Here is a 24478-nt window from a genome sequence, read left to right as displayed (position 1 = left end):
TCACAGGGAGCCACATCCAGAGGCCTTGTGCAGAGGCCTCACACCTGGCTTTTCCGACCAGAGTTCCTAGTGCGGAATGGCTGCCACCAACACTTCAGCTCAGGCGAGCCATGTGCAGAAGTGAGGCAAAGGATACTGCATCCAAGATGGCAGCCAGGGACCGTATCTTACCATTAAATTTATAAACACACATTTTTACTTCAGGATTAATCCCTTTCCTTCCTTTTGTTAGAGTCAGTTTTCTTAGTTCATTCTTAGCATGTGATTTTTAAAAGTCATACATTCTATTTATATTCTTCTAGAAGTTACACTTATCCTTTTAAATCACATATTTAAACATTTTTATATAATAGCTAGGGTTAAAGAATATTAATATCATTTCACAGAAAACGTTAAAATCTTTAACATATTTTCACTTACTCCCAACAAATTTCCTACCTCCCATTTAGAAATTGCCTAAAAATTTTATTTCCAATTGCAAAGTAATATTTTTTAATCATAAATAAGTGGCATAAATAGTTGCCTACATTTAATTGTAAATTTTATTATTTCTCAACTCTTACTTATATCCCGTGTTGTCTTGGATGTTTTTTCTTAACGCAGCTGGAATACATTTGTGAGTAATTCTTTCAGAAAGTATCTGTGGGTGGCAAATTTCCTGAATCATTGCATGCTGAAATATTCCTTATTTTGTTATCTCATTTGAAATATACATATCCGTGTTCTCTCATCACAGATCAGTAGTAATGATTCTGGGTTTTGTTTGAAATGCAGACTTATTGAAAGGTCCTGAGCATAAGAGAGACATGATATGACTTAAGGATGAAAGGGATCTTCCTACTTGCTCTCTCTAGAATAGACTACAAGGGGCGAATGTAGTAACAAGGAGACTTGTTGGGAGTCTATGGAAGCAATCCTAGCAAAAGATGGTAGTGACAGACCAGGACGATATTGGTAAAGGGAGTGAGAAGTGATCAGATTCTGAATGTATTTTAAATATGTTTTAAAAAATCATTTGGATTTCCTGACAGATTGGAAGAAGAACATGAGAAACAAGAGTAGTCAAAGATAACTTCAGAGTATTTGACCTATTCAACTCAACCTGATGACAAGTGCAGACTTGCCATCAGCTAAGAGGCCAAAGGGCTTGATGAGCAGTTTGGAGTGAAAGATCAGAAGTTTGATTTGGGGCATGCTGAGTTTGAGATATCTTTTACCTTCCAAATGAAGATGTTGTATAACCATAATTCATAGTCTACAATTTTCAGTTTATTTCTTTCTCTTTTTTTAGGCAAATAAGGTATTTTATTATTAAAAGTTTTTATTATTTTTAACTTAATTTTTATTGGAGTATAGTTGCTTTACCATGTTTTGTTAGTTTCTGCTGTACAGCAAAATGAATCAGCTATACGTATACATACATCCCCTCTTTTTTGGATTTCCTTCCCATTTAGGTCGCCACAGTGCATTAAGTAGAGTTAGCTGTGCTATACAGTATGTTGTCATTAGTTGTCTATTTTATACCTAGTATCAATAGTGTATATGTGTCAATCCCAATCTCCCAATTCCTCCCACCCCACCCCTTTCTCCCTTGGTATCCATACATTTGTTCTCTATGTCTGTGTCTCTGTTTCTGCTTTGCAAATAAGATCATCTATACCATTTTTCTAAATTCCATATATATGCATTAATATACGATATTTGTTTTTCTCTTTCTGACTTACTTTGGTCTGTATGACACTCTCTAGGTCTATCAACATCTCTATAAATGACCAGTTTTGTTCCTTTTTATGGCTGAGTAATATTCCATTGTATATATGTACCACATCTTCTTCATCCATTTCTCTGCTGATGGACATTTAGGTTGCTTCCATGTCCTGGCTATTGTAAATAGTGCTGCAGTGAACACTGGGGTACATGTGTCTTTTCAAAGTATGGTTTTCTCTGGATATATGCCCAGGAGTGGGATTGCTGGATCATATGGTTACTCTACTTTTAGTTTTTTAAGGAAACTCCATACTGTTCCCCATAGTGGCTGTACCAATTTACATTCCCACAAACAGTGCCAGAGAGTTCCCTTTTCTCCACACCCTCTCCAGCATTTATTATTTGTAGACTTTTTGATGATGGTCATTCTGACTAGTATGAGGTGAAACCTAATTGTAGTTTTGATTTGCATTTCTCTAGTAATTAACAACATAGAGCATTTTTTCATATGCCTATTGGCCATCTGTATGTCTTCATTGGAGAAATGACTATTTAGATCTTCTGCCCATTTTTTGATTGGGTTGTTTGTTTGTTTTTTTTATTGAGCTGTATGTGTTGTTTGTATATTTTGGAACTCAATCCCTTCTCCATCACATAGTTTGCAATTATTTTCTCCCATTCCGTAGGTTATCTTTCCATTTTGTTTATGGTTTCCTTTGCTGTGCAAAAGCTTTTAAGTTTAATTAGGAGCCATTTTTTAACTTTTGTTTTTATTTCCATTACTCTAGGAGACAGATCCAAATAAATATTGCTGCAGTTTATATCAAAGAGTGTTCTGCCTATGTTTTCCTCTAAGCATTTTATAGTGTCTGGCCTTACATTTAGGTCTTTAGTCCATTTTGAGTTTATTTTTGTGTATGGTGTTAGGGATTGTTCTAATTTCATTCTTTTACATGTAGCTGTCCAGTTTTCCCAGCACCACTTATTGAAGAGACTATCTTTTCTCCATAGTTTTGTATATTCTTGCCTCCTTTGCCACAGATTTTAATTGCGCATAAGTGTGTGGGTTTATTTCTGGGATTTCTATCCTGTTCCATTGGTCTATGTTTCTGTTTTTGTGCCAGTACCATACTGTTTTGATGACTGTAGTTTTGTAGTATAGTCTGAAGTCAGGGAGCCTGATTCCTCCAGCTCCATTCTTCTTTTTCAAGATTGCTTTGGCTATTCAGGGTCTTTTGTATTTCCATACAAATTTTTAAAATTTTGTTCTAGTTCTGTGAAAAATGCCATTGGGCATTTGATAGGGGTTGCATTGGATCTATAGATAGCCTTGGTCAGTATGGTCATTTTAACCATATTGATTCTTCCAATCCAAGAACACAGTATATCTTTCCATCTGTTTGTGTCCTCTTCAGTTTCTTTCATCAGTGTCTTATAGTTTTTGGAGTATAGGTTTTTTGCCTCCTTAGGTAGGTTTATTCCTAGGTATTTTATTCTTTTTGATGCAATGGTAAGTGGGATTGTTTACTTAATTTCTCTTTCTGCTATTTCGTTTTTAGTGTATAGAAGTGCAACAGATTTCTGTGTATTAATTTTGTATCCTGCAACTTTACCAAGTTAACTGATGAGGTCTGGTAGTTTTCTGGTAGCATCTTTAGGATTTTCTATATATAGTACCATGTCATGTGCAAACCGTGACAGTTTTACTACTTCTTTTGCAATTTGCATTTCCTTTCTTTAAAAGAGATCAAGAATTAAAGAAAATAATGAAGCAACTTGAGTATAGAATTCATCTAGCTTTATTTTTTCAAAACTTTTATCCTCACTTTCATACAATTTGACAGTAACTAAGCTTTATTGTCAAACCTAAATATTTCAACTTTTTTCCCTAGCAACAACTTTCTTTGGCTATTCATGTATTGTAAGTGTACATAACATTTAGTTAAAATAATTACAATAATCAATATAAATAGAATAAATGGATTTGGGAGCAAATATTACTGAATCCTGGTAAGCAGTAAGATGCTGATGTATACATAAATGCACAAGCAGCTTAGGGTGTAGTATTTAGGATGTGGGTATTCAAGGGCCGGTAAGTTTTATAGCAAGAGTGCAGTGTTTCAGCTAGTACAGTGAGTCACTTAGCTGGCAGTCAATTAAGATAGTACCTATTGTGCTATAAAATTGCCCTAAAAAGAGATTTTGCCATATTGCTCTCCAATTAATAGCATTGAGAATGACTGTTTCTCCAAACCGTCATCAACTCTTGGTATTATCAAGCATTTTAATCTTTGGTTTGGATGGAAATGTCTAATTTTTAATTTTATACATCTTTAATCATGAAGGAAGTGGAACAATTTTCAAATGTTTGCTGAATATTCATATATGACTACTTTGTACAAAATATATTCTAGGATATATTGCTATTACATTTGTTACATGGGCAATTTAGAATCAGTTCATTTTTTAAAAGTTCATTTGCACAATCAGTATCTTAAGCACTTGTTGACTTTAACTAATATTAGCTCAATTGTCACCTGCTGTTCTTTGCTTTTTTTTAGGAATTATTTGGAACTTGTTGCAAAATCCATTCAAGATTGGATCATAAAAGAAGAAGCTGTATATCAGGAAGCTAAAATGGCTGAGGAAATCAGTAGGACCAAGAATGAGCTGGAAATAAAATCTTCTGCTGGTACCAAAATTTCTTCTACTAGCAAAATTTATTCTATTAAAAAATCTAAAAATAAGTAACCAGTAGTACTTACACATAAGTCCAAAGACATTCTATTTGTTAATTTAATCAAGACAGTGAACATTTCAGGATTAAAAAGAGTTGTCCACAAAATTTCTGTGACTCTTTACTTTCCCTAAAAAATAGAATAGCTGCATTCTAAATATGATGAAAATATTTGTTGTATATTGATTGATACTTGTCTTATATTGACCATACTTCCTGCCAGATCTGAAAGATTCAATCTATTCAGATCCAGTGTGATGCTGAGAAATGCCAAATGTCTTCGTTTTGCTGGGATTGATAGGTTCACCTATCTAAGTTTTGTTAGCAATATGTGAGTTAGATTCAGAGTCAGTATGTCTCCGTAAGAATCATTATGGCTTCCAAAGTGAGATTAAAACAAGACCTTCCTTAGAAGAGTAAACAAAATAGTCCCAAGACTAACTGGGAGTTAGAACTTAAAAATGAAGGAAAAATGGATTATTGGGGGCCTGTGACATGGACTCGACAGGATGTTGGATCAATAGATACTTTCATTTTTGTTGTTGTCAATTTTCATGGCTTTGATGCTGTCAGTCAGAGAGAAGAGGGTGAGAAAAAGAGGAAGGATACTTGATAAATAAGTGAAATGTTGAGGTAATTCATCTGGAAAGTAAAGATATTTCACTGGGTTCGTACAAAGGAAATGAGCTCTGTGTGAATAATACTCATTGTTTCTGATAACCAAGTTGAGAGTGATTTCCTATAAAGAAGCAAAACTATATAATTTCCAAAGTTTTTGCAACCACTATAAACTACCAAAGCCAATTTTCTTGGCTTGATTCTAAAATAAAACTTGGAAAACCAAGTCAAAGATGAAGCATTCACCTTTCACCAAAATGGTTACATAATCCATCCATCAACTCAGCCTTCCTCCTGATGGTGTGCAGCAGGACAGCACTACGTAATTGGAATACTCGATGGGACTATCTAAAAAGACAGGTAGGGCTGCCCTCTCACAATCATGTCCAGGCCATACTTTACTGTTAGGAGCAAAAACTGTGGGTTGACTGCCTTTTCTTTATTCTACTACTGAGCAGAACCGAAAGCTTAATAATTATCTGGGTGTCTATGGACCAAATTCAGAAAATAGTTTATTTGGAATTGGGATTGGAATACACCTGGTAGGTATTGCATTCAGTTTGAGGCCTCTCAAGTCAGGACAGATGTAAATCTTCATAACAGAATAACTATAATGGCAAGAGGAGGGCTTCAGTTTAGAAAGAAAAGTTAAATTTGTTCTGTGTGATCTTAAGGGGTTAAATTAGGATTAATTAGGTTAAAACTCTAGTGAGAAAGAGTCCAGTTCACTAAAAGCTTCAAACTCTCAACACTTTGAGAATGGAATGTACTGCCTCCACAGATGGTGAGTTGTTCATCCCTAAAAGAGCTCAGTTCCACTTCAGATGTCCACTCTAGAGATGACAAAAAAAGAATTCAGAGATGAGTGAATGGGGATCCCCTACAACCCAGACTCTTGGTCCTTCTATGAAACCTTATTTTAGAGAGTTTTACTAAGAAGTTTAATTTTCTCTGATTATAGGTAACAAAGAAATGAGCAAAACAGAGATATCAGATCAAGAAAAAGAAAAAGAAAAAGAGAAGGAAAAGATTCCTTTTATTTTAGAAGGCTCTCTCAAGGTAATCCAAGGAAAGACAAATGACACTGACAAATCACAAGTTCAAAGTTATTTTGTACTAGTTTGTGTGGTATAACAGGAAATGATCTTTTTGCTAAACTTGAAATGACAGTCTCTCCACCAAGCTTTCTCCTCTACCAGATGATAAACCTTTAGGAAACTATGCCAAAATCCAGGGCAGTGCTTTGTTCATAGTTGGTAAACTCTCTGCATCTGCTGCAGGAAGTTGTTTTTGTTTGCATTTTTATTGGAATTTTTAATTACAAAAGTAATACATGCTTTTATAAGAAATCAAATTGAACCTGGCTGTCCTAGACCCTGAAGTCAGAAATATTAATGATTTGGCATGTTCTATGCTCATACAAGCATGCATGCACAAATATAAGAGAGTATTCATGTTTGGTTTTGGTTTAGGTTTGGTATGTTTCTTTTTAACTCTGCTACATGCTTTTTTCTCTTGGCAACACATCATGAATATCACTTCCAGACAATATCTAGAGATCTAACTTATTTTCATAGCATTATATTAGTCTATGATTTGGATGTACCTTAATTTATTAAACAATTTCCTTAGTAATAAATACCACTTTTTTCTATTTATACAGAAATATTTAACTTTTATGTAGTCAAATCAATCATCTCTGGCCCAAATTTAAAAGACACAATGCCAGATTTTGTCAAGGATGTGAAGTAAAGTAAATTCTCATACACTGCTGATTGAAGTGTAAGTTGGTCCTTCCACTTTGGAAAATTGGACATACATACTAAAGTTAAGCATATGATTTCTCTTTAACCAAATAGTTTCACTCCTAAGTATATACCTAATATACTTATGCATGCATGTGTTCACCAAGACACATGGACACAGTTTTCCTTGCAGCATTATTTTTAATTCTCCCAAACTGGAAACAGTTCCAAGATTCATCAGTAGAATGCCTAGAATGGTTCATGTAACGAAATACTATGCAGCTCTGGAAATAAATGACATGTAGCTACACACAGAAATATGGATGAATCTCACACACAACATGTTAAGCAAAAGAAGATAAAGTTAAAAGACTATATACCTTATGTAGGAGTTTGTTTACATAAGTTTTTAAATAGGCAAAGTTAAACTAATGTATTAAAAATTAGGATGATGTTTGCCTTTGGGGCAGTACAAGTGGGTGGTAATTGAGGAGAAGCATGAGGAGGGCTTCTGGGGAGCTGGAGGTCGTCTGTTTCTTGACCTGGTGGTAGTTTTACAGGAGCACTTCCTTGGTGGTAATTCATTCAGCTGTTCACTTAGGATTTGTGCTCTTTTTGTATGTACGTTACAGCTTGTCAAAAAAAGGGTTATAAAAATCTGTCATTTTTTTTTTTTATGGTTTTAGGGCTTCTGTGTTTTTGGTTCCATCAGGTTGATTCCACCTTGAGTTTGTATGTTAATTTTCCTTCACTCTCTTAGAATATTTTCATAGATATCCTTTTTATATTCAGAGATCTAATCTATCTGAAATACATGTTTTGTAGCATAATGTAAGGGTCTTTTTCTCTGCCCAGATGGACTGTCATTTTACTAGTACTATTTAATTAAATGTAATATTAATCCCCACCCCTTAAACAAATTGGAATATTGATATGTCACATATTAGGTACCCATTTTTTAATCCATTTTTATAGATCCCTATAAAATGATAGATATCCTGAACTCTTCTGAACACTATAGTGTCTACTGAGTGTTTGTGTCCTTCAAAATTCGTATATTGAAAACCTAATCCCAATGTGATGGTATTTTAAACCATTTTTGAATGCTGTATTCTGTTTCAGTTAATTATTCTTATACAAGTACCATACTATTTTAATTACAGTAGCTTTGTTGTAAGCTTATAGATTGTGTAGGCAGGAGCTGATTTCCCCACCTCCATCAGTATGCAATAACCCTCAAAAGAGCATTGGTTAAGATTGGTGAGACTCCCTGGCTTCTTGGTATTAATGGTAAAGATAATTACATGGAAAATCTTTAAGTTTATTATTATTTTCTGCTTAATCTTATTAAATTTTTAAAGTATCTGTTGGTATTGAAACTAATATCTATTGGGGTTTTTTCCCTTTATTTGGGAGACATACTGAATTATGGAGATTGATTTAACAATTTGAACAACCTTTGTATTTCTAAAACAAACTTCTCTTCAGCATTTCCTAAAGTTTAGTCCTTACACCACAAAACCACATATGCCATAATTGCCTAGGTATCTCTGGGGAGAGGAGAGACTTAAAATATACGTGTTTTCACTCCATCCTAACTGATCTTTGGGAATAGAACCTAGGAATTTTAATTTTTGGCAAGCCCCTGGGTCCATCTTTATGTACATTATTGATGAAAAATTATAGCACCATTTTTTTATGGAATGTTATTATTTTAATAATATTTAATTAATAATTTAATATTTAATTATTTTAATAAACAACTGACTCTGTTCTATAGTATTTTATCTAGAATTTTTGTGTCTGTGATGAATGAAATGATAGGCTTTTGTGTTGTTCTTAACAAGCATTACTATTAAGGTTATGTTGGCTTCTTTTTTGTGGGGGGGAGGCACTGCACCTCATGGTATGTGGAACTTCCCTGAACAGGGATCTAGCCCATGCCTCCTGTAATGGAAGCGTGGAATCTTAACCACCAAACCACCAGGGAAGCACCATGTGTTGGCTCTTTTTTTTAATTTAAGTATAGTTGATGTACAGTATTATATAAGTTACAGGTGTTCAATATAGTGACTCACAATTTTATAAAGACAGCAATGACTACTACAAAGGCAGCACCTAATCAAAAGATTGTGAAGCCTGTGAAGGTTTCTGCATCCCGAGTTGGTGGAAAGCATTAAGTTGGCAGATGAGATTTTCAAATAAAGATCTGACTATAACTAAAAAAATCCCACTACATTTATAGTTGTTACAAAATATTGGCTATATTCCCTGTGTTGTACAATAGATCCGTGTAGTTTATTTATTTATTTTTTATTTTATTTTATTTTATTTGTGGTACGCGGGCCTCTCACCGCCGTGGCCTCTCCCGTCCCGGAGCACAGGCTCCGGACGCGCAGGCCCAGCGGCCATGGCTCACAGGCCCAGCCTCTCCGCGGCACATGGGATCCTCCCGGACCGGGGCACGAACCCGCGTCCCCTGCATCGGCAGGCGGACTCCCAACCACTGCACCACCAGGGAAGCCCCTGTGTAGTTTATTTTATACCTAATACTTTGTACCTCTTAATCTCCTTCCCCTATCTTGCCCCTCCCCCTCCCTCTCCCCACTGGTAACTACTAATCTGTTCTCTATATCTGTGAGTCTGTTTCTTTTTTTTTATATTCACTAGTTTTTTTGTAGTTTTTAGATTCTACATGTAAGTGATATCATACAGTATTTGTCTTTCTCTGACTCATTTCACTTAGCGTAATACCCTCCAAGTCTATCCATGTTGCTGCAAATGGCAAAATTTCATTCTTTTTACGGCTGAGTAGTATTCCATTGTGTATATATATATATATATATATATATATATATATATATATATATATATATATATATATATATATATATATATCACATCTACTTTAGTTGTTCATCTGTTGATGGACACTTAGGTTGCTTCCATATCTTGGCTATTGTAAATAATGCTGCTATGAAATTGGGGTGCATGTTGGCTTTTAAAATGAATTAAGGAAGCACAGCAAGTTTACTGTATGCAAGATTAACATAGAAAAAGAAATCACTGGAGTTCCTATTCACCAGCAATAACTGATTAGAAAATGTAACATAAAACCAATATCATTCACAAGAGCAACAAAAACTATAAGGTGCCAAGAAAAATAAATTAATAAAATATTTTTCTTTATGGAGAAAATTACAGCATATTATTGAAGGACAATAAACACCTGAATAAATGGCAAAATATACCATGGTCTGGATGAAAAGACTCAGTTTAGGGTATGAAATATATTCATATACCATTAAAAGTATATACTCATACTTTCGTTAGTTTATTTATTTATTTATTTATTTATTTTTGGCTGCGTTGGGTCTTCGTTGCAGCCTGCAGGCTTCTCTAGTTGCGGCGAGCAGGGGCTACTCTTCTTTGCGGTGTGCGGGCTTGTTGTTGCAGAGCAGGGCTCTAGGCACGCGGGCTTTAGCAGTTGCGGCACATGGGCTCAGTAGTTGTGGCTCACGGGCTTAGTTGCTCCACCGCATGTGGGATCTTCCCAGACCAGGAATCGAACCCGTGTCCCCTGCATTGATAGGTGGATTCTTAACCACTGCACCACCAGTGAAGTCCCGTGGGGCTGTTTTTAAATTGGTGCATTTTTCATATCTGTGCCAGGCTGACCTCTTCTAGATCCTGAGTCAGGTCAGCGGGTTTGGGTTTTGTTAGTTACATTGGTTGATTTTGTTTTCTGCTGTGTTCGGTGCACACACTTAACAGCCATCCACTTCTGCTCAGAGCTAAAATGGTATTCAGCTTTTCTGATATAATCCTGTTGAAGTCCATCAAGACCCATCTTCACTGCAAGAGCAATTAAGGCTCCTTCCGTTGGTTTCCCCATTAGAGTGTTGTTTCTAATTACAGCATCATTGCACACACAGCCCGCCTCAACAATTTTGCTAACAGATGGGTTATAGAATCCATGAACAACATCACCATCAACAATCACTTCCCCAAATGGATTGTAGCCAACTCCAGTAACCTCAGCACGCAGGCCATCTGAAGTAAATATGTGGGTAACAGTCATTTCATTCTTCATCAGGGTTCCAGTTTTATCTGAACAAATCATGTTACAGCAGCCCAGAGTTTCAACAATAGGTAGTTTTTTCACAATGGCCCTTTACTTCACCATTCTCATAACACCAAGGGCTAGAGTCCCTGTGACCACAATGGGAAATAGAAATATATTCCTATCAAAATTTCAGCAGATTTTTAATGAACCTTGGAAAGCTGATTCTAAAATTAATAAAGAAAAACAAGGGATAGGAGCTTTCTTTCAGATAGTATTTTACTAACAAATTCTCTCTCTTTATTTTTACGTTTCTGTGGCTTGATAATTTAAGTGTGTCTCTTGTAAACAGGGATTATAAACTAGATTTAAAAAAATTATACTGATGATTTTTCTTTTAGAAGAACACTTGAATCCATTTATATCTATTCTAATAAACTATATATTAAGATATATAGTTTATTTTATTTTTGATTTTCAATCTGTTTTCTATTTTCCTACCTTTTCTGTGATCCTTTTTTCTTGTTTTCTTTTGTATGTTTTTTTTCTATTTTACTTGCAATCAATTTGATGATAGGGAACACTAATTTTAACTCTAAGTAAAATGCTATCCTCCCTCACCAGAAGAATTCTATTTTTCATATTTGTAGACTGTATTATGGGGAAAAATTGTACTCAGTGAGTTGTCAATAAAATATTTGCAGAAATTACCTTTCTTGCTTGTTACATAAATACCTACACAATATCCTTGATATTGTCTTTTGACCCAAAAAGCCTAAATTATTTACTATCTGGCTCTTAATAGGAAAAGTTTATAATGTATACACTTTATTTCTATTCTACTAGTGGTTGCTCTAGATTTTCAACTTGTATATATAATTTAATGAAGTCTCAGTAAAATATCTTTCTTCCAGAACAATACAAGGAATTATTAAAACGGCTTCCTCTCTCCCAACCTGTGTTTAAGTTTTATCTTGATTTTTTTTTTGTTCCCACAAATTAGACATTATTATTGTCATTGCTTTATACAATCAGTGCTATTGAGATTTAGCCCCATGCTTACCATTTGTTTTGTTGAGCATTTCTTCTCACATCTTCTATTTTATGAGTATTTCCTTTAGAACTTCCTTTAATGGGGGTTTGTTGCTATTGAACAGGTCTGAAAAATGGTTTGACATGTCTGAAAAATGGTTTTACTTTACCCTTATTCATTAAACATAGTTTCAATTTATAAAATTCTTGTTTGACTTTTTTGTATCCTGTTAGTACTCTCAAGATTTTGTTCCACATTTTTCTACCTGATGCTGTAGTTGTTAATATTGGGTTGGCCAAAATTTTGTTCAGGTTTTTCCATAAGATGTTATGGAACAGACTTTTTGGCCAACCCAATAAATTGATTGTCGATCTAACTTGTCATTCTTTTATAGACAGTTCATCTTTTCTCTCTAGCTGCTTTGAAAGCATGCAGTGGTGTGCTGGTAAATGTTTAGCATTAGCTCTCTAGGAAAAATAATTCTGTATAGATAGTTCATTCTAAATTTTACTGATACATGTTATGTATAGCACACAATTTACAAATAATAAAATATGTAATACTCTTTATTGTAAATTCCATTTAGCCAGTTGATTCTCACAGAATTACTTTCATTGATTTTTACTAAGCTCTTACATCTTTAGCCAGCCTATAGTTGCAATTGACAAACAAGTGTAGTTCCACAATGAATGCTGATTGATATTTTCATTTACATGAGCAAGTAAGACAAAGGTGAGCAACAGAGGGATATGTCTCACTTATTCACCAATGACATTAGCAACTTCTTTGCTGAATCAGGTAATAGTTTTTAAATACTGGAAGAATATTTCCTCAATTTTTTTGGTGCTAGTTACAGTGTAACAGCTCAAAACACAGCACACTGCATTATTAACATCTTCTCCATCATTTTTTAAAGTCTATATAATCAACGAGTAGTCAATAAATCCCTGATTTGTAGCATTTGCTGATCTCTGTAAATACTCCCATCATGGCTGACTTCAAGCTACTGATAAGATGTCACTGTATGTGGAGTTGGAAACAATATGCAGTAGCACACTGTTATAGTTCTACCATACAGGCACAATTTACATAGATAACCCCGAGGGCATAGATCAGGGGTCCCCAACCCCCGGACCACTGACTGCTACTGGTCCTCGGCCTGTTAGGAACTGGGCCGCACAGCAGAAGGTGAGCTGTGGGCGGGTGAGCGAGGGAAGCTTCATTTGCTGCTCCCTTTCACTCCGCATCACTCACATTACTGCCTGAACCGTCACTCGCGTTACCGCCTGAACCCCCCCCCCCCCCCCAGCCCCGTCCATGGAAAGGTTGTCTTCCCCCCCCACCCAGCCCTGTCCATGGAAAAATTGTCTTCCATGAAACCAGTCCCTGGTGCCAAAAAGGTTGGGGACCGCTAGCATAAATCATAGTTAAATGTAACAAAATAGTTAGGAAAGTGGTATGTTTTGAGTGTTTATTGCCTTTGTTTTTAATGGTATTTTATTGTGCATTTGTATCATTTGATTTTAATAATGGATGTGGTTAAAACTGACTCGCAAAATTCCTGAAAATTTAACAATGAACTCTTCCAAGTCAGTATGACCCAGGTCCAGCACATCACTATCATTTCCTGGGTTTGATTCACTAATTAGTGTCTTTCATCAGCTCTGGAAATGTCTCATCCATTATCTGTTCAAATACTGCCTTTTCAAAAATCCTATTCCGTTTCCAATAGGGCTTTCAAACTCACTGATTTTTGATACTCTCTTGTTTTTACTGATGCTTTTGATGCCTCCTTTTCTTTCTTTAAGCATATTAAAATACTTATTTTATATTCTCTGTTTGATAATTCCAATATCTGCAGTCTTTGCGAGTATAATTTCAGAGTTTGTTTCTTCAGGTTTTTGGTTTTGACTTAGTTCCTCAGATTTTGTGATCTTCCTTTGTGAACTCACATTTTGCCCACAATCTTTTCAGAATACTTTTAAGGTGATGTACATTTTGGCCACAAATCTATGTGAGGACAGGCTTGTGGTTAAGAGTTCTCAGGGCCAATTTCCTCCTGCCCTCTCTGCTCCTACTTTAACTCAGGGCCAGGGAAGCTGACTAGGTTTCATGATTTTACTCTATGGGGCAAGATTTTTTTCTAGTTCACTCAGTGAAGGTGTCATTTAAAAAAAAATACCCGTGCTATTCACAGGTCTCTGATCTCCTGGGTTCTGGCTCTAGTCCCTATAACTTCCAAAACCCAAGTTCTTGGCTTCCAGGGATGGGCAGATAACCCTGGGAAACTGCAGTTTTCAGTGCTTCCTTCCCTCATTGAATTAGTGCTTTCTCATATTTTTTACTTTGCTGCCAGCATTTGCTATGCATTACAATGCATTGCATTACATTGCTATGCATTACAATGATGATTTGATATTTTAGCCATCATTTCTGAAATATTTTATGCCAGGAATGTTTCTTTGGACATCTAGTCTACGATACTGCTGATTAACCATGTTTAGAACCTAAATTGGGGATTGGATTCTTGTGGAAAAGTATGAGAGCCAGGGAGACCAGCTAAGAGGCTGATGCAATAGTTCAGGTTAAAGATAAAAAGACCTGAAGTAAAGAAAATTTCAGCAGAGGGTGAGAGAAAAAACTGAAGTGAAGAGAGATCTCTGAAGAGGATTGGCAGGGTTTAGCATACAGAAGTTGGGTGAGAGAAAGAGAATCAAGGATGACACCACAATTTCTAGCTCAGTATTTTGATCCATCAGAGATGCAGCTTATAAAAATCATGTTAAACATATATATGGAATTTAAGAAAAAAAAATGTTATGAAGAACCTAGGGGTAAAACAGGAATAAAGACACAGACCTACTGGAGAACAGACTTGAGGATATGGGGAGGGGGAAGGGTGAGGTGTGATAGGGCGAGAGAGAGACATGGACATATATATAATAACAAACGTAAGGTAGATAGCCAGTGGGAAGCAGCCGCATGGCACAGGGAAACCGGCTCGGTTCTTTGTGGCTGTCTGGAGGGGTGGGATAGGGAGGGTGGGAGGGAGGGAGACAAAAAGGGAAGAGATATGGGAACATATGTATATGTATAACTGATTCACTCTGTTATAAAGCAGAAACTAACACACCATTGTAAAGCAATTATACCCCAATGAAGATGTTAAAAAAAAAAAAAATCATGTTAAATATTCTCCAGAGTGAACCTGAATAGGATCAGATTTGTTCCAAAATCCTATTAATTTTTTAAAAATGTGTTTACAGGCATGGAAAGAACAAGAGAGGTTAGCTGAAGAGGAACGTTTAAAGGAAGAAAAAAAAGCAGAAAAGAAGAGTAAGGAATCTGGTAAAAAGAAAGGCAAGGAAAAACTAGAGAAAGAAGATAGTAGGAATTTCAAGAGAAAAAATTTTTTAACGGAGAAATTGAAAGAAGAGCAAATAAAGATCCCGGAAATAACAGAGGAGCCCCTCCAGGAACCAGAACCTGAGATCGTTTACTCGGTAAAATCAATTTTCTAAAAAGCTCCTTTGGGTCATTCCTAATTGTTTGGGGAAGAACACAGCTTCTGTGGAAACATAAGGTTTTCAGTCTTCACTGCCACCACAGAGGCCTTGGGGTTTCTTCTAGTATAGAAGATCTCAGACCTGCAGTCCATCCTATGATACCTAGGACCTTCTTTGCAGCCGATCACCAAGACAGGAGCACCCTTAGGCCAGTTTTTCTTGAGTGCCATGGAGCTAGGTTTCTAGGGGTGGTAAAGATGGAAATTTGACAGAAAAGCATTCACTTAGGTGTATGTAAATAAGCAACTGTGATAGGTCAGTATGTTATCAAACCAAACTTGGGTCCACTTGCCTGCACACCGTAACGCCAGTCTACTGACCCTGGGTTGTGGTGAAGGAAAGTGCAACGTTTATCGCAGGGCACCAAGCAAGGAGTCCTGGGCAGCTAGTGCTCAAAACAACCAACTTCCCGATGGGTTTCAGGAAAGCATTTTTAAAGGCCAGGTGAGGGAGGGAAGTTGCAGGGTATGTGATCATCTCCTGAAGAATTCTCTGATTGGTTGATGGTCAGATAACAGGGCAGTGTCACAGGGGTTAACATTATCAATCCTTAGGCACCAGTAGGTCTGGGGGCTATGGTGCTCATGGTCATCAAGTACACTAGTTCATTTCTTCCATTTGGTGCTGGTTTTAGTATCTGTAAGGCAACTCAGGAAATGTGCCTCAAATACTATTATCTAGGTCAGAGGAGCTAAAGCAGTGGATATGGGGGAGGAGTCTGTCCCAGGAAGGCCCCATAGGGTCCTGCTCAGTTACAATAGTGGACAAAGAGGTTGGCTTTTTCTGTCTCAGATGATGGGACTTGCTGAGTACATTGGGTTATCTCTCTGTATGCACCCACGTTTCTTGCCTGTATGCTTTTGTGAAACCTTCCCTTTGCCAATCTCTCCCTCAAGCCGTTTTATGAGAAAAACCTAATCAGGAAAAGATGGGAAAAAACGTAACAGCCCTTGTCCTTTCTAGTTACTACTCTGAGCCAGTTGTTCTCAAGCTTTAGCCTGCATCAGTATCACTTGGAGCTCTATTAGCGACACTTAGTAAAAAAAAAAAAAAAAAATGTCTTTAACACATGACCTTCTAAAATGTAAAGTATCAATACTCCTCAGTACATTAGCTCTCTTTAAACAGGAAATTACCAGCCAATGAAAGAGAAATTGATAACTTTTTGCACTGCCTTGGCAAAGGTCCAGTGATTTGAATTGCACTGGATTATGAGGATGCTCCAGTGAACAGAGTTTAAAATCATGTACCTCCTTTAATTCTACCTGTCATTGTAACACTACAGGAGGTGCCAAAGATAAGATGGACACTGGCCTCTGAGTCTACAAAGTGACAAATCATTTAGCAGAAGTTAGGCTTATGGCAGCTTTAACTGGCTCACATGGATGACCTAATTTTTGTCAATTGCCATCCCACACTCAAAGCATGATGTTTTCTTTTCTAGTTTCGTGGATACAACATGGGAGAAATACCAGTGCAAATCTCAGGAACAAATTATTATCTGTATCCTTCCGATGGAGGGCAGATTGAAGTAGAAAAGACAACATTTGAAAAAGGTACATTTTGAAAGCAGCTGGTTAATGGTTTAGAAGATATTAACCCATTTCAGATAATCCTGGGGCCTTGTACTCCTGAGTAGGATAGGTGAGAGTAGTAATGTGCCCCCAGTGATTCATTTATGCACAATGTTCCCCACTTTCAGACTTCACACTCTTCTGTTGTAATAGCCTCTGCAAGGCACAGGCCAGCCGTGAGGTTACCTGGGCACACTAAGACAAACATTCCAGTTGTTAAAATATTTCCATAGGATTGGAAAATAGTATAATAGTAACTGCAGTAAGCAAATCGTTACTTAATAATGTTAATTACAACACATAGTGTTATCTCAGAAACTAAGCACATACTTTGAATTTAGAGCAAATTCCTGATTTGGTTTCTGGAGCACAGAGTTTGGGGGCCTGCTGCCGATATCCAGTTATTTTTGCTATAAAGAAATTGCCTCTGGATTCAGAAGTCATTAAGTGGGAGGGAGGTCTTGGAGATGAGCTGAGGAGGACCTAGTCTGGAAAAAGGAAATGCTTCATTCTCCCCAAGGGAAGAGCAGATCTGGGCTCTAGGGAGCTTACTGGGGACATCTTGTAGAGCTTCTCTTTTCACTATGCTTTAAAGATTTCTTAGGATGGGTTTGAGGACCTGGGTTTTATTTGACAGCTTATTGTCTAGTAGGGAGCTGTGGTCTCTGAGAGCTGGGAAGAGTCAGTGGGGAGGGAGTGTGAGCAGGATCCTGTTCAATGTCCACAAGATTATGCAACCCAACAAGGGACACCAGGGCTCCTCCCACCCACACTCTGCCTGCAACACCAGCCTGACCCTTCTCACTCCCTACCCTTCCTCCAGCCCTCTCTTAATTTTCCTTCCTTCCTTCCTTCCTCCCTTTCTCCCTTCCTCCCTCCCTCCCTCCCTCCCTCCCTTCCTTCCTTCCTATCATCAAATGACCATCAATTTAATGAGGAAATCATTACAAGAGTGAGAATGCTATTCCCTATGTGGAATCATGGCTCAAGCATCATTAGATAGTAACTGCCACATCAAACAAAAGATCCTACCAATGATTTTTAAAATAAAAAAGGCCTACAAATTACTCAAATTATTTAAAGAATGGTTTGTGGTACAACTTATATCAAATGCCAGACTGTTTTATTATATAAGGTTTATTTATTTAAAACATGAAAGGGGGGACTTCCCTGGCGGTCCAGTGGTAAGGACTCCGGCTTCCACTGCAGGGGGCGGGGCTTCGATCCCTGGTCGGAGAACTTAGGTCCCGCAGGCCACTTGGTGCAGCCAAAAAAAACAAATAAAAATAAAGACGTTTAAAACATGAAAGGGATTTTTATTAATAGATAGGTGTGCATATTAATTTATATTACAATATGTTTTAGTGTTTAATATTTTGAATAGCAACCCTGGGTGTAGGGTACAAATAGTAGTAATTAAAAATGGAACTCAGAATCACAGAACTGAGAAAAGCACTGGACTCAAGTTTTAAAATGCTATGTTCCATTTTCAGTAACCATTCTTTACTCTTATCAATATTTGCATATGCATATAATATATATGTTTCAGATGGTTCATAGTAAGTATATTTTTATCTTAATTCTGTCAACTTTGAGATATGATCATTCAATGAAAGTTGAAAAGGAGAGGCTGGGTTAAAAAAAAAAAAAGAAAAAAGCTGGAAGAGGAGACAAAGAATGAGTCAGAACACTAGCAGAAAATGTTTTGTTTGGGAAATTCTTATATGTTCCTACAAACAATAATAACTACTGTAACTAACATTTACGCAATTCTTTATCAATTACAAAATCCTTTCACATTAACCATCACGTGTGATTGATCATAAAGTTGAGTATAGGTACACCTTAGGCAATTTACTCTCCCTTCTGTAATTTGATTTTAGGTATGAGCAGAAAGTCTGCAAACATCTCCCTGTTCCACCTGCTGATCCTTCCTGGAATTCCACCATCACTTTATTCTTTTAGGTATCTTTTTATAAAAGTGGTGACATGCCTAGGTATTCCTAGTCCCTGACTTAAATGCTATGCTGCATTATTTAGAGGTCTTATCACAGAGCTTAATTGGGGCATCACAATCAGCCCATTTTCTATCCCATGGTTCTTCTCCAGGCCCAACTTTTATCAAAGTGAGAGTGAAAAAGGACAAGCACAATTTTTTAATTCATTTAAGAGACCCTAAGAAAATTGTGAAAAAGGAGATAAAAGAGGATTATCCTTCAGAAGATGAGAAAGAAGAAAGAGAAGGAGAGCAACATTTTGAAAAAGGTAAGCAGCTGCATCTTTGTGGCAGTGGGTATCAGTACTTCCACCATAGGTCAAACCTATCCACCTAACAGAAACACATGCATCCCTGGCATGTGTAATTTTTACAGATGATAACTGGAGTGTTTTGCCATCTTGTTTATATACACTTTCCCTAATGTAAAGGGGATATACATCGTATACATAGCCCATCTATAGTGGGCTGCTTACTTGGTTTTGCCTCTTCTGGGAACCCAGCTCTTGATTCCAGCTGACATGCAGAGTCTACCTCACCTGGCTACCTTTTTGTAGCAACATTGAGTTTGCAATGTCCTTTCTGGCCTGAATTTTGTTTAATGCACTGTACCAAGTGCAATCTCTAGGACTCAGGTGCTTATTAATTGATTCCTACTGAAGGTTTGGCTTCTCTGCAATATTGACTGTGAATGATGGGGTTTCTATCTATGATCTATCACTTGGATCTCCATGTAGTATCAATTTTCTTAAACTGCAAGAACAAGAAAAAAAATCCTAAATTTGGCCATGAGCATCTCGACCTGCTTGTAGATGAGAGTTCCAGGTGGATGTCCATTGATCATACACCATGAAACTTCTTGATAACCCCATTTAACATGTCCCGGCAACACCAGCTGGAAAAATTAATTGCTTCTTGCCCAGTGTAGGTTATACCTGCAAATGGAGATGAGTTAACTAATAAAATGCTTTTGGACTCAAGTTAGTAATAAGATCAATAACTAAATCTAGCTAATAAATTTAGTTATAGTCACAGTGTTTTATAAATTCAAGGTAAGAATACAATGTTTGACAAGTCTGAATGTACCCAAGAACTTAAAAACAGAAATTTTAAAATTACTCTTCTTTGTTTTATCTGATATAAAAATATATGGTTTAGTATAAAAATTAGGAAATATAGGAATACTTTAAAAAGATGACAGTTGCTCATAATTCTACCACCCCAGCAGTAACCACTATTCACAGTGTATGTCTTTCACTTTATCATGATGAGCAGTTTCCTATTCATTAAATATTTTTAAAAATAATATTATAATAACTGTATGGTGCATAATCTATAAAAATATCAAACCACTATGCTGTGTACCTGAAACTAATGTAAGTCAATTATACTTTGATTAAAAAAATATGTATCTAAAGATTAAAAAAAAAAGACTTTTTAATGATTTCATAATAATTCATTGGTATATGTGCATATCATAATTTACTTAATCATATCCATGCTTTTACATATTTGGGTGATTTCCACTTCACACTGAGTTTTGCTTACATTGATAAAACAAAAATGTCCTTGATTTGATTTTATCTTTTAGAAGAATCAAATGCAGAGAATAAAGCTGTCAGCAAGTTTGGATCTTTTTCTGCCACCTTGGAAAATGGAATCTGCCTCTCAATAAGTTACTATGGATCGAGTGGAATGGCGCCAGGTGAATTAAACACAACAGAAAGGATAAGTGTCCCGTGACCAAGGGCAGCTGCCCACCCTCCATCAGCTTACTTGTTGATAAACATGTTCTGATTTAATGCCCCTCATTTCCTGACCAGTGGGAATATATGTGTGTGTACCTACATATGTGTGTGTACATATGTATGTACATATATAATCTTTCATATGTAGAAAGTAACAATAGTTTGACATTTTAAACAGCACTTTTCATACATATAATCTCACATATAAACACATGTACATACATATAAGTTATCTTTGTTAGCTAACCCATGAAAATAAGTCTGTTAGTTGGTACCAAAAAAAACCATGGTTTGCCAAAGAATCCTCTTGATTTTCTACAGAATAATATTTCTATGAATCCTGTGTTTATGGAACTCCTCAATGTGCTTCAGAACATTAATCTTAAAGGAGCCATTCATTAGACATCTTGAAGGATTTATTTACCCTACTCTTAATAAACAAATTCTCCAACTGGAAGCTATTTCCTTACAAACCACAAAATGACCTGTCACTTTACCAAGAACCAGTTAGGAAATCTTGTGGGTTCTCATGCCTTTTACAGTGATCTAACCACAAGAGATTTAAAAAAAAAAAAAAAAGCTTTATAAAATCAAAAGGTAATCCCTATGTTGTGTGACTTTAAACTACATGTGAATTGTGGTGATCCAATTATCTGTCGTACTATGTAGTTTCATTTCTCTAGAGACAATATTCCCATGGATCATTAATCCATGTTTCTTACCTTGTGCCAAGTATTGTAGTACTTTAGTGAGTTAGAGAACCCATTAAATTTGTTAGTATTTTTGCTTTATTTGGGGTTTTGACTTTTAATTTTGTAGTTGATTCATTTTTAATCCAACACTTGGAAAAGTCATTTGTTGCCTAACAAATTATGTATTAAAATCGACACAGTCACTAACAAACCATACTCCTACTGAACAAGGTTATCATTATTTTACATTAAGATATTTACACCCTACTCTATATCAACTATGTTGCTGCTATTTTCTAAGTGATTTACTTATTCTTGATCTAATCCTTAAATTAATATGTAATCTTTCCATTTAATACAGATGTTCCTAATTTCAGTTTATAGGTACTGCATTTGAAAATGTTTATAGTGTAGATAATAAGTAATGTTTTACTTTCTGTATATTAAAAAAGTTGAAGGCATGAGTCTTTGTAAAAAATATAAATTCCTTAAGGATGCATATAATACTAATGTTTAAGAACGTTTATCTGCTAGTGGCTAAACAAATTTCCAATCCAATTCCCCCCTCTTAATTCAACATATACAGCTCTCTAGAGCTTATTGATCTTGCTTAACTGAAACTTATGCCCGTTGATTATGATATTACTTGATGCGTCCAATTTCCTTCTCTCCCCAGCCCCTGACAACCATCATTCTACTCTTTGATTCTATGAATTCAACTATTTTAGATACCTCACATAAGTGGAATCATGCAGTGTTTGTCTTTCTATGACTGGCTTATTTCACTTAGCATAATGTGCTCAAGGATCATCCACATTGTTACACATTACAGAATTTCTTTCTTAAGACTGAACAGCATTCCACTGCATGTATACATCACATTTTATTTATCCAGTCATCTGTCAGTGGACATTTAGGTTATCTCCAGCTCTTGGCTACCCTAGTCTTTTTTGTGCCTTTCAGTTCCTTGATGAACTGTGCTCTCTCTTATCTCTGACCAATTGCCCATGCTGTGCCCCTTGCTCAGAATTCTTTCTCTTGCTACGTACATCACCACTTTCAACAGTGAACTTCCTCCTATACTTCAGGACTCAGATTACAGGTTACTTGCTCTGAGGAATGCTTCACCCATGTGAACTGCGTCTTTGGAGTTGAGTGGAAATTACTTAGAAAAAGAATCAAAGGAAGGGAATTCTATACCAGGAATAGCATGTGCAAAAGCTCAGTAGTGTAAAAGCGTGACACGTTTGTGGAAAAGCAAACTGCGCAGTACAGTCAGTCCTCTGTATCCCATATCCATGGGTTCTGAATTCACAGATTCGACCAACCTTGAATTGAAAATATTATTTTTCAAAAAATTCCAGAAAGTTGCAAAAAGCAAAATTTTGCCCCCAGATTTGCCCCATGCCGATCACTATGCTGAAGCCACGTGAATGAAGTGATGTGTAGGCACACCCTACTGTGGCCACCTACCACGTCACAGACCTGCGCTCTCTCCAGTGCTCATTGTCTGAGCATTGCTGGTCTGGTGTCCCGTTCGTTTGCTACTTGTATTGTGTGTTCATGCTTGCTTTCTGTGAAAAATGGCTCCCCAAAAGCAGTTAAGTGGTCAAAACAATCCCTCAAACGCCAAGAGGGAGCAGAAAGTGCTGTCTCTCAACAAGAAAATACAAATCTTTGATCTTCTGAAAAGTGGCATGTGGCTTGCCAAAGTGGGATGTAAGGTCACTAAGAACGAATGGAACATTCTCACAGTAAAGCAGAAAGAAGCTGAAGTTCATGGAAGGGTTAGAGCTGCCCCTACAATGGCAAAAATGGTCTTGCAGGTTCATGACAAAGTGCTTACAAAGTGCTTGTATTTTGTATGTGGCTAGGGGACATGTTACAGAACCATGTCCCTTTGGATGGCAGAATTACGCGTGAAAGAGCACTTAGCCTCTGTGAGCACTCTTGTGAGAGGAAGGAGTTTAAGGGCACTGATAGATGGCTGGTTAGCTGGTAAAATGCTACACCCTCAAGAACTTAAAGATCACAGGAGAATCGACATCGGGCAGTGCCAAAGCAACATCAGTGTTCCCAGAAGAGCTCAAGAAGAGAAAGGCTACCTTCTAGAGCAAGTCTTCAATTGTGATAAAACAGGCTGATGCCCAGTTGTACCTACAACCATCAGAATGCCAAGCAGGCCCTGGGGTTCAAGGACTGGAAAGCTTACCTTACTCTCGGGCTATGTGGCAATGCAGCGGGTCACATGATCAAGCCTAGTCTATGAGCAAACAACTCCTGGGCCCAAAAGAACAAAAGCAAAAATTGTCTATGCTGTTCTGGTAGCACAACAGGAAAGCTTGGGTGACAGCCGTCTTGTTCTTGGAATGGTTCCACCAGTGCTTCATTCCTGAAATGAATAAATATCTCAAAGAGAAGGAGCTACCATTCAAGGTGCTCCTCATAATTGACAATGCTCCCAACTAACTCAATTTCTCTGCCTCATTGACAAGGAAGTGGAAGTGATGTTCCTGCCTCCTAACACTGTATCACTGCTGCAGCCACTCAATAAAGGCATCATTGAGGACATTAAGGCAACTTATACCTGCCTCACCTTCAGGAAGATTCATGCTGCCCTTGGTGCTAACCCTGATTGCAATATTGTGGATTTAGGGACTTCTCTCGTGGTGCAGTGGTTAAGAATCCGCCTGCCAATGCAGGGGACATGGGTTCCATCCCTGGTCCAGGAAGATCCCACATGCTGCAGAGCAGCTAAGCCCGTGCATCACAACTACTGCACCACAACTACTGAGCCCGTGTGCTGCAACTACTGAAGCCCACGTGCCTAGAGCCCGCACTTGGCAACAAGAGAAGCCACTGCAATGAGAAGCCCGCGCACCCCAATGAAGAGTAGCTCCTGCTCGCCACAACTAGAGGAAGCCCGTGCACAGCAACAAAGACCCAATGCAGCCAAAAGTTAAGTAAATAAATAAATTTATTTAAAAAAATAGTGGATT

General features: G+C 37.0%; 1 protein-coding gene across 1 annotated transcript in view; it reads left to right on the top strand.

Moving 5' to 3' along the window:
* The window catches only part of SPAG17 (sperm associated antigen 17), a 227316-nt gene that overhangs the window by 113774 nt on the left and 89064 nt on the right, over nt 1-24478 (top strand). Inside the window, exons 19-24 of the mRNA XM_007461630.1 lie at nt 4269-4450; nt 6024-6121; nt 15170-15406; nt 16914-17025; nt 19153-19308; nt 20631-20744. Coding sequence (XP_007461692.1) covers nt 4269-4450; nt 6024-6121; nt 15170-15406; nt 16914-17025; nt 19153-19308; nt 20631-20744 — 899 coding nt within the window. The remainder of the gene's footprint in view (nt 1-4268; nt 4451-6023; nt 6122-15169; nt 15407-16913; nt 17026-19152; nt 19309-20630; nt 20745-24478) is intronic.

Source organism: Lipotes vexillifer, unplaced genomic scaffold, assembly GCF_000442215.2.
Source record: "Lipotes vexillifer unplaced genomic scaffold, Lipotes_vexillifer_v1.1 scaffold858, whole genome shotgun sequence".
Taxonomy (NCBI): Eukaryota; Metazoa; Chordata; class Mammalia; order Artiodactyla; family Lipotidae; genus Lipotes; species Lipotes vexillifer.
Note: the sequence above shows the minus strand (reverse complement) of the source record. Positions and strands in the feature narration are given on the sequence as shown.